Below are 15,666 nucleotides of genomic sequence, written 5' to 3' on the forward strand. Positions count from 1 at the left end.
GGGGAGGGGTGAATGAGTGTTATGCCTCCCCCACCTCCGAGTGGGTGATGAGCCCCCTTCCCTCCCACCCCCCTAAGTCCCCAGCTTCTGAGGAAGGTGGAGCAGAGGACATCATCAGTGTAGGGTTCTGGTGTCTCACCCCCACTTTATACCCTGCACCGCATAATCACAGTACGGGAGCACCCCATCAGGTTCCTGCTGCCCCCCGTGCTCCCACCCAACGCGGGACAGAGGATCAACCCTCACCTCTGCAATGATCTTCTCCAGCTCCCTGTTCTCCTTCTCCAGCAGCCGGGATTTCTCCTCCTCGTTGTTGGTGGATGAGCCCGTTTTCATGGTATCCTGCTGCTCCGACTGCCACTCGCCCCTGGTGATCAGACGCCGCATCTGCAACAAGCGCCCCCAGTGACTATCAGGGACAACAGTACACTGGGACCACTGACTCCCAACCACCACCCCTGCCGACTGTCAGAGACAAGACTACACCTGGAGCAGTGACTCCCAACTCCCCTCTGCTGACTGTCAGAGATACAACACTCTCAGAGCCCTGACTACCAACTTACTCCCGCCCCCGCCCCCCCCCCCGCCGACTGTTGGAGACAAGACTATACCCGGACCACTCATTCCCAAATACCCCCTGCCAAATGTTGGAAGTCAAGACTACACCTGGAGCATTGACTCCCAACTACCTCCTAACTGACAGTAATAATACTACACCCAGAGTGCTGACTCCCAACTATATTCCCTGACTGACACTCAGACACAATACCACAACACTATACCTGCCCCCTGATTGTCAGAAACAACAGTTCATCCACAGAACCAACCCCCAGCTGCCCAACTGACTGTCAGAGACAATCACCTCAATGCTGAATCCCCTGAAAACCCAACTACTCTATCCCACTCTGCTATCAGACAAGAAACAACAAGCCAGTAGTGCACCTGACAGAGAGACCCCAGACCTACAGCTACCCCCTCAACTGAGTTAGTCAAAGAAAACACCCCAATGCTACACCCACAGCACAGACCTCCAGCTCCCTCCTCTGGCTGTCAGAGACAACATCACAATGCTAACTCCAGACCAAAGATTCTGAGCCTCCCGTGCTATCCCTGCACCAACAGTCAGACAGGGAGAGAACAGCCCAGCACTTTCCCAGTGCGGAGATCCTGACCCCTGTCCCTGCAGGTGGGCAGGGTGGGATGGGGTGGGGTCCTACCTTGGGCACGAAGAGCACCACCAGGGTGATGTAGGAGGAGAAGACGATGGCCAGTGAGGTGAAGGCAAAGGCTGCGTCCTGCTGGCTGTTCAGGATCATGGTGACGGGGGCGGTGATCAGACACAGCACCTGTGGCACAGCCGGAGCCAGCGGGCGGGCAGGGTCACTGTGTGGGGAGGGGGAAACGGAGAGACCTGCCCCGACACCTCAAACCCGCTCCATGTGGCTACTCCCCTCCCACACACCTCACATGGCTGTGGCACAACATGGAGGTACTGAATGCGCATGCACTGTCATAGCTCAGAGGGATGCTTGGGGGTCACAGTGGGGTACAGTCAAGCATCGGGGTGCAGTGGAGCACACTCACTGCCATGTTGTAAAAGTCCATTGCCACAGCATAGTGGGGAGATTTGGGGGTGCACTAGGTCACAGTGGAGCGCACTCACTCACCACCATGGTGGGGAGGTTTGGGAGGACAGTGGCCCACAGCAGGGCATACTCACTCACTGCTGTGGTGGGGAGGTTTGCAGGGGCAGTGGGTCACAGCAGGGCACGCTCACACACCATTGTGATGGGGCGATTTGGAGGGGCAGGGGGAGGCTGGGGGAGCAGAGGGTGTGACGAAGTGGGGACTTTCCCTTGTTATGTTGTATGTGAGTCTTACTGTTGAGCCTGTCAGTTTTACTGTTTTGCATGAATACTGTGTGTGCCTCAGTTTCCCTGGGTGCTGCATGAATACCTCAGTGGTGGGAATAGGGGTGTGTGACTTTGGCTGAGACCTCTGGGGCAGCTGAAGCTGCTCCAACTGCTTGCACATGTGCTATGACTGGTGCCCTTCGTAACCTGAGACCCTGGATGGGGATGCAACCAAGTGTCTTAGGTGCAGGAGCTGGGGTGGGGGTCGGTCGGAGGTCAGGAGCTGGAAGCTGAGAGTCTGCTTGGGGGGACTGGAAGAGGAGGAGTCCAGGGCTTCTGGCCCACGACTCCCAAAGCTGGACTTGGCTGAAAGTCACTGATTTCTGTGATAGCAAGCTCTGTTCTATGCTGTGTTCCTGTCGACTAATAAACCTTCTGATTTACCAGCTGGCTGAGAGTCATGTCTGACTGCGGAGTTGGGGTGCAGGGCCCGCTGGCTTCCCCAGGAGCCCTGCCCGGGCAGACTCGCTGCGGGAAGTGCACAGTGAGGAAGGGGATGCTGATTACTCCGAGGTCAGACCCAGGAAGGTGGAAGCTGTGTAAGCTTCTTGCCCTGGAGACAGTATGCTCAGAGAGAGGATGCTCCCCCAGAGTCCTGGCTGGCTTCATCCGGAGCAGTTCCAGATCATCGGCCAGTGACTCCGTGACAATGGGGAGGTTTGGGCGGCAGTGGGTCACAGCAGGGCACGCTCACTCACCGCCGTGGTGGGGAGGCAATGAGGAGGTTTGGAGGGGCAGTGGGTCACAGCGGGGCACACTCACTGCCGTGATGCTGAGGTTTGAGGGGCAGTGGGTCACAGCTGGGCACACTCACTGCCGTGATGCTGAGGTTTGAGGGGCAGTGGGTCACAGCGGGGCACACTCACTGCCGTGATGCTGAGGTTTGAGGGGCAGTGGGTCACAGCTGGGCACACTCACTGCCGTGATGCTGAGGTTTGAGGGGCAGTGGGTCACAGCGGGGCACCCTCACTGCCGTGATGCTGAGGTTTGAGGGGCAGTGGGTCACAGCGGGGCACCCTCACTGCCGTGATGCTGAGGTTTGAGGGGCAGTGGGTCACAGCTGGGCACACTCACTGCCGTGATGCTGAGGTTTGAGGGGCAGTGGGTCACAGCGGGGCACCCTCACTGCCGTGATGCTGAGGTTTGAGGGGCAGTGGGTCACAGCGGGGCACACTCACTGCCGTGATGCTGAGGTTTGAGGGGCAGTGGGTCACAGCAGGGCACACTCACTGCCGTGATGCTGAGGTTTGAGGGGCAGTGGGTCACAGCGGGGTACACTCATTGCCGTGATGCTGAGGTTTGAGGGGCAGTGGGTCACAGCAGGGCACACTCACTGCCGTGATGCTGAGGTTTGAGGGGCAGTAGGTCACAGCGGGGCACACTCACTGCCGTGATGCTGAGGTTTGAGGGGCAGTGGGTCACAGCGGGGCACACTCACTGCTGTGATGCTGAGGTTTGAGGGGCAGTGGGTCACAGCGGGGCACACTCACTGCCGTGATGCTGAGGTTTGAGGGGCAGTGGGTCACAGCGGGGTACACTCACTGCCGTGATGCTGAGGTTTGAGGGGCAGTGGGTCACAGCGGGGCACACTCACTCACCGCCACGTTGTAGATGGCCATGCCCACAGCTCGGTGGTCATTTATCTTCTCGGTGGAGACGCTCTTGGTCTCGTAGGCCAGGAAGATGCCCAGCAGCAGCAGCAGCCCCTTGAACCCATAGAATATCCCTGTGTGGGGCAGGGGGGATGGGTCAGACCTGTCAGGGGGCTGGAGACGAGATGGGGACACGAGAGACTGGGGGGGGGATGAGGGAGGCCTGCAGAGGGAGGGAGGTGGGTGGGAGGGGACAGGACAAGAGCGGCCCCCGCCCCAGGGGGCAGGCAGCTGTCGCTCGACTATCCCAGGATCACTCCGCGCAGACACTGCACTCGCAGCTGAGCCAGGGCCCCTTTCCTCCAAACACTGCCCATCCCCCACATGAAACTGGGCCCCCTCCCACACTGAGTCAGCACCCCTCCCCTCGGATACCACCCACCCCCGTGCCCAGTGCCCCAGCTTACCCAGCCAGGTGTTCATCTTGGTGGAGCTGCAGTGCTCCAGCTGGGGCAGGATCGAGACGTCAATGTCGGTTTTCGGTTCCTCTTTGGTGAATTCCTGCAGCGACGGAGGGCAGAGGGGTGAATGCTGGGGGGCAGGTCAGAGCCCCCAGCCAGGGCCCCTGGGGCTGCGAGCTTCCCTGCTGTGCACCTCCAACGCGGAGACCCTGGGGCCACAAACTTCCCCACTGTGTCCCCCCAACATGGGGACCCCGGGACCGTGAGCTTCCCCAACACGCGCCCCAGACATGGGGACCCTGGGGCCACAAACTTCCCCACCACGCGCCCCCAACATGAGGATCCTGGGACCATGAACTTCCCCACCGCGCACCCCCAACATGAGGATCCTGGGGCCACAAACTTCCCCACCGCGCACCCCAGACACGGGGACCCTGGGGCTGTGAGCTTCCCACCGCGCGCCCCAGACACGGGGACCCTGGGGCCGTGAGCTTCCCACCGCGCGCCCCAGACACGGGGACCCTGGGGCCGTGAGCTTCCCACCGCGCGTCCCAGACACGGGGACCCTGGGGCCGTGAGTTTCCCACCGCGCGCCCCAGACACGGGGACCCTGGGGCCGTGAGCTTCCCACCGCGCGCCCCAGACACGGGGACCCTGGGGCCGTGAGCTTCCCACCGCGCGCCCCAGACACGGGGACCCTGGGGCCGTGAGCTTCCCACCGCGCGCCCCAGACATGGGGACCCTGGGGCCGCAAGCTTTCCTGCAGCAGTGCCATGTCGGGGCTGTACCTCGATGGTGCGATGCAGTGGGTCAATGATTTGCCAGACAGCCAGCACGACCACGTCCAGCCCCACCAGCAGCCCCACGGTGGCGTACAGCTTCCAGGGCTCCAGGGTCTGCCAACCATGCAGAGTTAGCGTCGCAGTCCAGCACCCCTGGCACACTCCCACAGTGCCTCCCGGCGACCCCTAGCACCCCCCCCACAGTGCCCCCCCAGCATCCTCAAGCACCCAACACACTGCCTTCCAGTGACAACCCAGCACCCGACACACTGCCCCCCGGTACCCCCCCATGACCTTTAGCAGCACCCCCCACATCCCTCCAGTGCCTCCTAGCACCCCCCATGGTGCCTCCCAGCAACCCCTAGCACCCCCCTACAGCGCCTCCCAGTGCCCCCTGCTCCACAGGTCCCCCAGCAACCCCTACACAGTGCCCCCCAGTGACCCCACTCAACAGTGCCCCCAGCACCCCTTTACTCCACAGTGGCCCCTAGTGCCCCCCACTCCCTGCAGCCCGACGCCCTCTCACCTTGCGTCTCTCCTTCTTCTCCTCTTTCTTGGTGAAGACGGTGTGCACCCACCAGATCTTAGTGAACATGCTGCCATAGGCCAGGCTGAACCCCAGCCCCAGCAGCCAGAGCCGGGCCTGCCAGGGATCGGAAATCAGAGTGAGAGTGCCCCCTGCTGGGCCCCTCCCGTCTTCAGCCCTGCCCCCACCCACCCCCACTGGGCCCCTCCCATCTTCAGCCCTGCCCCTGCCCAGGCCCCATCTTCAGCCCTGCCCCGCCCCTCCCCCCTGCTGGGGTCCCATCTTCAGCCCTGCCCCCGCCCTCCCCCCTGCTGGGGTCCCATCTTCAGCCCTGCCCCCACCCACCCCCACTGGGCCCCTCCCGTCTTCAGCCCTGCCCCCACCCACCCCCACTGGGCCCCTCCCGTCTTCAGCCCTGCCCCTGCCCAGGCCCCATCTTCAGCCCTGCCCCGCCCCTCCCCCCTGCTGGGGTCCCATCTTCAGCCCTGCCCCCGCCCTCTCCACTGGGCCCCTCCTGTCTTCAGCTCTGCCCCAGCCGCTGCTGGGGCCCCATCTTCAGCCCTGCCCCTGCCCGCTGGGGCCCCATCTTAAACCCTGCCCCTGCCCCCTGCTGGGCCCCCATCTTCAGTCCTGCCCTGCCCCCTGCTGCTGCACCCCATCTTGCGCCCTGCCTCCACCCTCCCGCTGGGGCCGTCTTCAGCCTTGCCCCCGCTGGGCCCCTAGTCTTCAGCCCTGCCCCTGCTCCCTGCTGTGCCTCCCATTTTGCACCCTGCCCCTTGCTGGGCCCCCTATCTTGCACCTTGCCAGACACCTTCAGCCCTGCCACCTTCCGGCACCCCCTGTTGGGCCCCCCATCTTCAGTCCTGCACCCAGAACCTGCTGGGACCCTGTCTTCAGCCCTGCCCCCTATCTTCAGCTCTGCCCCATGCCGGCACCCCCTGCCGGGCCCCTCATCTTCAGCCCTGTCCCCTCACCCCCTGCACCCTAACTCTAGCCCTCCCCATCGCTCTTTGCCCTTATCCCCCCATTCACAGAATATCAGGGTTGGAAGAGACCTCAGGAGGTCATCTAGTCCAAACCCCTGCTCAAAGCAGGACCAATCCCAACTAAATCATTCTTGGTCCTGGGCCCTCCCCGCTCTGCTGTGTCCCAGCCCTAATGCCCTGCCCCACCTGGCAGACGAAGGGGAAGAGCCCAGACCCGATGTGGTAGCCATCCAGCCCCAGGGGGAAGACAGCGGCCAGCGCCAGCGTGCAGCCCACGGCCGTCATGTTGTTGAGATAGGGCTGGGAGTTCTGGATGTACCTGCAGAGCAGATATGGTCATAACCTGAGGGATGCACCAGAGCCCAGCTCCCGCCCCCCCCAGAGACTGGCCCCTCCAAATGTTGTCATCACCTGGAGGGTGGGGGCTACAGCCCAGCTCCCACCCCAAGATGGGAGGCGTCGGGGATAGCCTTGGGGCAGGGGGACACTCACCAGAGGTGTCCATTGTAGAGGTGAAAGGCAGGCAGACGACGGCCAGCCTGACGCCTAGGTGGGGGGTAGCCGTAGGGCAGGGGAGTGGACGGGGCACTGACTGGACATGCCCGTTGTAGATGTTGAAGGCCAGGCAGATGATGGCCAGCAGGATACCCAGCCTGGGGAGTGGGGGGCGGCCGTGGGGCAGGGGGGGTGGGGGCACTGACAGGATGTGCCCGTTGTAGATGTTGAAGGCCAGGCAGATGGTGGCCAGCAGGATGCCCAGGCTAGGGGGTAGCCGTGGGGCAGTGGGAGCACTGACCAGACATGCCTATTGTAGGTGTTGAAGGCCAAGCAGATGATGGCCAGCAGGATGCCCAGGACAGGGGGTGGGAGGTAGCCGTGGGGCAGGGGGGCGGAGGAGGCACTGACCGGACGTGCCCGTTGTAGATGTTAAAGGCCAGGCAGACAACGGCCAGCAGGATGCCCAGGCTGGGGGGTGGGGGATAGTCGTGGGGCAGGAGGGCGGAGGAGGCACTGACCGGATGCGCCCGTTGTAGATGTTAAAGGCCAGGCAGACGATGGTCAGCAGGATGCCCAGGCTGGGGGGTGGGGGATAGCCGTGGGGCAGGGGGGCGGAGGAGGCACTGACCGGATGTGCCCGTTGTAGATGTTAAAGGCCAGGCAGACGATGGCCAGCAGGATGCCCAGGCTGGGGGGTAGGGGATAGCCGTGGGGCAGGGGGGCAGAGGGGGCACTGACCGGACGTGCCCGTTGTAGATGTTAAAGGCCAGGCAGACGATGGCCAGCAGGATGCCCAGGCTCGCGAGCACCGACACTGAGATGAAGAGCTTCTGCGACAGGAAACGGAAGGTGGTGATCACCTTGGTATAGTCAGCTGGGGGGGCATCCCCTGCAGCAGAGAGCACAGTGAGAAGGGACTCACCTGAGCACAGCACTGCCCCCATGTCCCCCAAGCCCCAGAGGAGGGGAAGGCTCCAGGCCCTGGCTCAAGGCAGGGGGAGGTTCACGCCCTCAGTGACCCCCAGAGCTCCCAGCACCCAGACAAGCCCCCGAATCCACAGGGACTCATGTCTGCCCACATCCCCACAGAGAGCAATTCCCATAACTCCCAGCGGCAGAGGGGCTGGAACCCTTGGTGACAGGAACCCCTGGGGGCCAGTTCCCACAATCCTTGGCAGTGGGCAGGGCCAGAGACCCTGGCAACAAGAACCTCAAGGGGGCGGCTCCCACAATGCCCAGCAGCAGGAGGTGCCAGATGCCCAGGAAAAGACGGTTACTCACCGTTGTAACTGTTGTTCTTCAAGATGTGTTGCTCAAATCCATTACAGTTAGGTGTGTGTGCGCTGCATGCACGTTCGTCGGAAGATTTTTACCCTAGCAACACTCGGTGGGTCGGCTGGGCGCCCCCTGGAGTGGCGCCACCATGGCGCCAGATATATACCCTGCCGACCCAACTGCCCCTCAGTTCCTTCTTGCTGGCTACTCTGACAGTGGGGAAGGGGGGTGGGTTTGGAATGGATATGAGCAACACATCTCGAAGAACAACAGTTACAAAGGTGAGTAACCGTCTTTTCTTCTTCGAGTGATTGCTCACATCCATTCCAGATTCCCCAGCCTTACTAGGCAGTGGGTTTGGAGTGAGATGTGGTTGAATGCAAAACTGCTGAGCCAAAGGCTGCATCATCTCTAGACTGTTGAACCAGGGCATAATGCGAAGCAAAGGTGTGGACCGAGGACTAGGTGGCTGCGCAACATATTTCCTGGATTGGTACATGGGCCAGGAAGGCAGCAGTTGAAGCCTGAGCCCTGGTAGAATGTGCGCTGAGATGGCCCAAGGGAACATGAGCCAAGTCATAGCAAGTGTGGATGCACGCAGTCACCCAAGAGGAAATCCTCTAGGAGGAGACAGGTAGGCCCTTCATTCGGTCTGCCACTGCAACGAAGAGTTGGGGCGATATACGAAAGGGCTTCGTCCGTTCGATATAAAATGCGAGCGCCCTACAGACAACTAGGGAGTGCAATTGTTGTTCCCGTCGTGAAGAATGTGGCTTCGGGAAGAAGACCGGAAGGAAGATGTCCTGATTGGTATGGAAGGCCGATACTACTTTAGGGAGGAACACTGGGTGTGGTGGCAACTGCACTGTGTCCTTGTGAAAGACTGTATACAGTGGGTCCACCGTGAGCACCCGAAGCTCGAAGACTCGTCTGGCCGATGTAATGGCTACGAGGAAAACTGTCTTCCAGGACAGGTATAGCAGCGAGCAAGTTGCCAACGGCTTGAATGGTGGAGACATAAGTCTGTTTAAGACTAGGTTGAGGTCCCAGGTAGATGCAGGGCGGTGTACTTGGGGGTATAGATGCTCCAAGCCCTTGAGGAACCTGGAAACCATAGGGTGTGAAAACACGGAACGGCCACTTTCTCCTGGGTGGAAGGTAGAAATGGCCGCCAAGTACACCCGCAAAGATGATACCGCTAGGCCCTGCTGTTTGAGAGACCAGAGGTAGTCCAGGATGGTGGGGATCGAGACCTCGATGGGAGTAACATTTTGCGTTTTGCACCAGCAGAAGAAACGCTTCCACTTGGCCAGATACGTAGACCGAGTAGGTTTTCTGCTACCCAGGAGTACTTGTTGCACTGGGGCAGAGCAACGTAACTCTGACTGGGTTAACCACGCAGGAGCCATGCCGTGAGGTGAAGGGACTGCAGGTCTGGGTAGTGAAGTCTGCCGTGGTCCTGAGTTATGAGGTCTGGATGACGAGGCAGGGTGACTGGGTTGGCTATCGACAGGTCGAGCAACATGGTGTACCAGTGTTGCCTGGGCCACGCAGGGGCGATCATGATCAGGTGAGCTCTGTCCCTGCGGACCTTTAGGAGGACCTTGTGAACCAACGGGAATGGTAGAAAGGCATAAAGTAGTTGGCTTTTCCATGGAATCAGGAAGGCGTTCGAGATCAAACCCTGGGAGAGACCTTGGAAGGAGCAGAACCTCTGGCATTTCCTGTTCTCGCGAAGAGGTCTATGTGGGGAAATCCCCACTTCCGGAAGACAGAATGTATAACGTCTGGGCGAATCGACCACTAGTGAGACAGGAAGGATCTGCCGAGTTGATCTGCCAGAGTGTTCCGAACTCCAGGGAGAAAGGATGCTACCAGGTCTATCGAGTGGGCTATGAAAAAGTCCCATAGTTGGATCACCTCCCGACAAAGGGAGGAGGATCGTGTCCCTCCCTGCTTGTTTATGTAGTACATGGCTATTGTGTTGTCTGTAAACACTGAGACACAATGGCCCTGTAGATGTTGCTGGAACGCCTGGCACGCCAGGTGGACTGCTCTTAGCTCTCTGACATTTATGTGTAGCGCCAGCTCCTGAGACGACCAAAGGCCTTGAGTGGGAAGATGTCCAAGGTGAGCACCCCAGCCGAGAGATGACGCGTCCGTTGTCAGGGACATGGAGGGCTGTGGCGGATGGAACGGCAGTCCTGCACACACCAGGGAGGGCGTCAATCACCAGTCGAGGGAGCCTAGGATGCTTGAGGGAATGGTGACTACCATGTCTATGGTGTCCCTGCCTGGGCGGTAAACCGATGTGAGCCAAGTTTGAAGGGGATGCAGACGTAGTCTGGCGGGCTTGGTCATGAACGTGCAGGCAGCCATGTGACCGAGGAGGCTGAGGCAAGTGCGAGCCGAAGTTGTCGGGAAGTTTTGAAGGCTTTGTATAATTGATACTATTGCCTGAAATCAGGGTTGTGGTAAACTGGCCCTTGCGAGACTGGAGTCCAGGATGGCCCCAATGAACTCTATTCTTTGTGTGGGCAGTAGAGTATATTTCTCCAGGTTGACGATTAGGCCTAGTCGCATGAAGAGGTCCTTGACTACACCCACATGATTGGTGACTTGGGCCTCGGAGGTCCCCCGAATGAGCCAATCGTCAAGGTACAGGAAGACATGTATTCAACGACGACGGAGGGAGGCAGCGACTACAGCCATGCACTTTGTGAATACCCGAGGGGCTGAAGAGAGGCCAAACGGAAGGACCGTAAACTGAAAATGCTGATGGTTGACCACAAACCGGAGGTACCGTCTGTGCGGAGGGTAAATGGCAATGTGGAAATATGTGTCCTTCATGTCGTGGGCGGCATACCAGCCTCCGGGATCCAAGAATGGGATGATTGTCCCCAGGGATACCATGCGGAACTTCAACTTTTTCATGAACTTGTTCAGTCCCCGCAGGTCTAGGATAGACCTGAGGCCTCCTTTTGCCTTGGGGATTAGGAAATAGCGGGAATAGAACCCCTTGCCCCTTAATCCTCTGGTACCTCCTCTATAGCTCCCATGGCAAGAAGCGTCCATACCTCTTGCAAGAGGAATTGCTTGTGAGAGGGGTCCCTGAAGAGGGATGAGGAGGGGGGTTGGGAGAGAGTGAAATAAACTGGAGGTGGTATTCGAATTCTACCGTGCGTAGGACCCAACGATCCAAGGTTAATTGGGTCCAAGCAGGGAGGAAAGGGGAAAGGCAGTTGTAAAACTGAAAAGGATCCTGGGAGACAATTGGTACACCGGCCTCGGGCGCACCTTCAAAAGTTCGGTTTGGATCCCGTCGTTGGCTTGGAGGAACCATTATTGTGATCCCCTTGGGGTCCAGACTGTTGTCTGCAGTTGCCTCGACCTTGCCTCCTGCCAAAGTCCTGTCTTGGTCTAGGCGTTGAGGTTGGGTGCGGAAGGATTTTCGTTGAGTCTGTGGTGTATGCATCCCAAGCGAACGCATAATCACCCGATTATCTTTCAGACTCTTTAGCCTAGGGTTCGTCTTCTCAGAGAATAGACCCTGGCCATTGAATAGCAAGTCTTGGATAGTGTGCTGAAGTTCAGGTGGCAGGCCTGAGACCTGGAGCCATAATATATTTCCAGAGGCCACAGTTCTGGCTGCTGAATTGGCAGTGTCCAGCGAGGCCTGGAGAGAAGTTCTTGCCACCTTCTTTCCTTCCTCCAATAATGCCTTAAATTCTTGGCGGGAGTCTTGAAGGACCAGCTCTATGAATTTCCCTACTGCCTCCCAGGTGTTGTAATTATACCTGCTAAGTAGGGCTTGCTGGTTCGCAACCCTGAGTTGGAGGCCCCCCGCGAAGGAGATTTTATGGCCCAACAGGTCCATACGCCTAGCCTCCTTAGATTTTGGGGCAGGGGCTTGTTGGCCATGGCACTACCGTTCATTTACGGATTGTACGACTAGTGAGCAGGGAGCGGGGTGCATGTATAAGTACTTGTACCCCTTAGAGGGCACCATGTATTCTGTTCCGCTCCTCTGGCCGTGGGGGGAATAGATGCCGGGGATTGCCAGATGCTATGTGCCTTAGCTTGAATCGATCGAATGAACGGTAAGGCCACTCGAGTTGGTGCATCCACCGACAATATATCTACCACGGGATCCTCAACCTCCGGACCCTCCTCCACTGGCAGGTTTATATTCAGGGCGACGCGCCTCAGGAGGTCCTGGTGTGCCCTGAGGTCAATTGGAGGCAAGCCCAATGAGGATGTCCCCGCTACTGCTTCATCTGGGGAAGAGGAAGACGAAAGGTCCGGGATGAGTGGGTCCTGTACAGTCTCCTGATCATGGGAGACGTCAGGGATCGGTAGGACCTGAGGGTCTGGTGCGTGGATGGAAGCTTCCTCCGTACCTGCAGGAGGGGGGCGGCTGAGAGTGGCCTCTGGCACCCGGTGTTCCGATGGAACGGACGGTGATGTCACTGCGAGTCCACCTTGGCCTTGGTGATATGCCCAAGGTGTCCAGAAGGACCACCGATGAGGTCCCTGGTCTGGGCCGTGGGTCTCTTGGAAGACTCGGCTGTGTGTATCCGAATCATAGTCGTGTGCGTAGGAGGCACTGTCCGTGCGTGATGATACTGATGTATGCAAGACGGCCACGGAGGAGCTGAAACCACCTGGGAATGGTCTCTGCGTCTGGTTGATCCGTCTCCATGCGGCATCGGAGAACGGTACCGGGCACTGTACCGATACCGGGAATGAGATCGGGACCTGCGACTGGAGCGGTGCTGGGAGGTCGACCGGGACCTTGAAGCTCTAAGTCAAGAGCGGCTGCGAGGGCTGCGGTGCCATGAACAGTGCCGGGAGCTGGATCGGTGCTGACAGTATCGGGTAGTGAGCGCGATCTTGAACGGTGCCGCGAGTACGACCGGTACCGAGATGGAGAGCAGTACCGGGACTGAGAGCGGTGTTGGGACCGGGATCGGTGACAGGACGGAGAACGCCGGCGGGACCTCGATCGTGATGGGTGTCTTTCAGCGGTGCCGAGCGATGATGGTCTCAGCAGGGCAGGCTTGCCTACTGATTGGATAACCCGCACTGGCGGTGCTGGGGGTTGAGGCAGCGCAGGCTCTGTCAGGGCAACCAGCTCCTTTGCCGTAGAGAATGTCTCCGGCGTGGAGGGAACAATAAGCTCAACCACGGTACGTGCCAGGGAGCTGTCAGGCACCAGACTCAACGGCTCTTGCGAGGCCGGAATCAACAGCGCTGAAGTTGTTGGTGCTGCGGCAGTTGTTGGTGCCGGGCGGTCCGACTTAAGTGGGTGCTCTGAGTGCGATGTAGGTACAGGAGTCACAGGAGTCTTGTGCCTCTTGACCCGCAGGGAGATACAGCGGTGCCAGGCAGGCTTCTGGGCTGGAGCCGGTTGGTGCCGAGGGGCCTTCGCGGTGCCGGTGCGCTCCGGTGCTGGGGATGCACTTCCCCCTGGTGCGGACTGTCCGGCACTCGGTGCCGAGGGCGGAGGAGTAAGGGCTGCCTCCATCAGGAGCTGTTTGAGACGAAAGTCCCATTCCTTTTTCGTCCGCGGCTTGAAGGCCTTGCAGATGCGGCACTTATCTGCGAGGTGGGATTCCCCCAGGCACTTAAGGCAGGAGTCATGAGGATCTCCTGTCAGCATCGGCTTGCGACAAGCCGAGCACGGTTTGAAACCCGGTGAACCAGGCATGGGCCCCGGCACCAGGTGAGGGGAAAGGGCTAATCCCCAACCCCTCTTAACTATATACAATAACTACGTTAAAGAACTAATAAAACTAAGTAGAAATATAGAAAATTGAACTATATACACAATAACGATGAAAGAACTACGAGAAGCTAGGGAGGTGGAGATCAGCTAAGCCGCGCTCCACTGTTCCAAAGACCGACACGGACGGTAAGAAGGAACTGAGGGGCGGTTGGGTCAGCAGGGGTATATATCCGGTGCCATGGCGGCGCCACTCCAGGGGGTGCCCAGTCAACCCACCGAGTGTTGCTAGGATAAAAATCTTCCGAAGAACGCGCACACAGTGTGTGCACAGCTAACTGGAATGGATATGAGCAATCACTCGAAGAAGAACAGGAACCCAGGGGGGCGGTTCTTATTATCCCTGGTGGAAGGTGGTGCCAGATGACCAGGAACAGGAACCCCAAGGGGGGAGTTCCCATAACCCCTGTGGGTGGGAGGTGCCGGATGCCCAGGAACAGGAACCCAGGGGGGTGGTTCCCACTATCCCTGGCGGAAGGTGGTGCCAGATGCCCAGGAACAGGAACCCAGGGGGGTGATTCCCACAATTCTCGGTGGTGGGAGGTGCCGGACGCCCAAGAACAGGAAACCCTGGGGGGTGGTTCCCATAACCCCCAAGGGCATGGGCAGCCCCGGCTCACCAATCCACTTGTCATTGTTGTACCAGGAGAGGTTGTCCTTAGTGCTGTCATAGTAGCCGATCTTCTTGTAGACTCCACCTGCCGGGAGAGGGGGACAGGTCAGGCCAGGGCGGGGGTGAAAGTAATTTACAGGACTTACTAGTACTGCCAGAGTCCTGAGGGGGCGTGGCCTCATTCAGAAGAGGCATGGCCTCATCTGGAAGAGGCGTGGCCTCTCAAGATTTAAAGGCCCTGGGGCACCAGCTGTGACTGGGAGACCCAGGGCCTTTAAATCAAGCAGGGGCTCCCTGCTGAAGAGGTGGCTGGGAGCTCCCCGGGGCTCAGGGGCAAATTAAAGGGTCCGGGGCTCTGGACGCCAGGGAGAACCCCGAGCTTTGCGGGGCTGAGGCAGGGATTAAAAGGGCCCAGAGCCCGGATGGGACCGGCTTACTTTCACCACTGGGCCAGGAGGATGAGTTCCAAGTGCAAAGAGCTACCCCCCGCTCCCCTATTGCAACACTGCAGCCTCCTGCCTCCGGACGTGGGTGGGGAGCCCTGGGGGCTGGATGGGAGGAGAGGCCTGTGCGATACGAGCATGGGGGCAGGAGGGTCGAGCATGCCAGGCTGTCTGTCACCCCTGGAGCTAGGGATTGTTGTGTGGTATGTTCTGGGGTTGGTGTGCCAGGACGTGTGGGAGAAAGGCATCATTGTCTTGGGTGTCCTAGTGTAGTGGTGGTGTGTGGTGTCTTCAGGGGTGGTTGTGTGGTGTGGTATGCTTGGAAGAATGTTGTTGTGTTGTGTTGGGTGGTTGTGTTGTGCTGCGTCGTGTGTGCGGGGTTCACATGTTGCTCTATGGTGCATCGCTGTGTGGTGTGAGCAGAGGGTAGTCTGGGGGTGGGTTTGTTGTGTGTGTGGTGCTGTTTCATGGTGTGGCGTTGCATTGTGCAATGTGGAGGGTTGTGGTGCTGTGTGATGTGTTGGGTGGGGTAGCAGTGCTATGTTGTGAGGGGACTGTAGTGTTGTGGTGTTGCACAGTGAGGGGGTTGTCAAGCTGTTGTGCGGGGCAGGAGTTGTCAAGCTGTTGCGTAGGGTGGAGGTTGTCGAGTTGTTGTGCGGGGCAGGGGCATCACTCACCCTGAAGCTGTTCGATGAGGGTCCAGGCCATGCGGGAGCCACTGGCGTCGAATACCACGTGACCCTGGGCGGGGAGATACACACAGACCAGCGTCACCAGCCACTCCTCGCTGGC

General features: G+C 59.4%; 1 protein-coding gene and 1 long non-coding RNA gene across 6 annotated transcripts in view; one reads left to right on the forward strand and one right to left on the reverse strand.

Moving 5' to 3' along the window:
* Nucleotides 1–15,666, reverse strand: part of GABBR1 (gamma-aminobutyric acid type B receptor subunit 1) — a 49,180-nt gene that overhangs the window by 1,203 nt on the left and 32,311 nt on the right. Inside the window, exons 14-23 of one of the 3 annotated variants that reach the window (XM_050920356.1) lie at nucleotides 15,552–15,615; nucleotides 14,439–14,516; nucleotides 7,497–7,647; nucleotides 6,447–6,579; nucleotides 5,275–5,391; nucleotides 4,755–4,862; nucleotides 3,973–4,066; nucleotides 3,512–3,639; nucleotides 1,218–1,346; nucleotides 247–387 (exon numbers count right to left, since the gene is read on the reverse strand). In XM_050920356.1, coding sequence (XP_050776313.1) covers nucleotides 247–387; nucleotides 1,218–1,346; nucleotides 3,512–3,639; nucleotides 3,973–4,066; nucleotides 4,755–4,862; nucleotides 5,275–5,391; nucleotides 6,447–6,579; nucleotides 7,497–7,647; nucleotides 14,439–14,516; nucleotides 15,552–15,615 — 1,143 coding nt within the window. The remainder of the gene's footprint in view (nucleotides 1–246; nucleotides 388–1,217; nucleotides 1,347–3,511; nucleotides 3,640–3,972; nucleotides 4,067–4,754; nucleotides 4,863–5,274; nucleotides 5,392–6,446; nucleotides 6,580–7,496; nucleotides 7,648–14,438; nucleotides 14,517–15,551; nucleotides 15,616–15,666) is intronic. The other 2 variants (XM_050920357.1, XM_050920358.1) reach the window with 2 other exon arrangements.
* LOC127032893 (uncharacterized) lies at nucleotides 1,637–3,554 on the forward strand. Of its 3 annotated transcripts, none has more exons than XR_007768942.1 (4): nucleotides 1,637–2,846; nucleotides 2,951–3,018; nucleotides 3,279–3,418; nucleotides 3,471–3,554. It is a non-coding gene; the product is annotated as an uncharacterized LOC127032893 (long non-coding RNA). The 3 variants fall into 3 exon arrangements; XR_007768941.1 differs by adding an exon at nucleotides 3,055–3,122 and having other exon boundaries at nucleotides 2,951–3,002; nucleotides 3,279–3,504; XR_007768940.1 differs by having other exon boundaries at nucleotides 3,279–3,504.

Source organism: Gopherus flavomarginatus, chromosome 12 (assembly GCF_025201925.1).
Source record: "Gopherus flavomarginatus isolate rGopFla2 chromosome 12, rGopFla2.mat.asm, whole genome shotgun sequence".
In the NCBI taxonomy this organism is placed as follows: domain Eukaryota; kingdom Metazoa; phylum Chordata; order Testudines; family Testudinidae; genus Gopherus; species Gopherus flavomarginatus.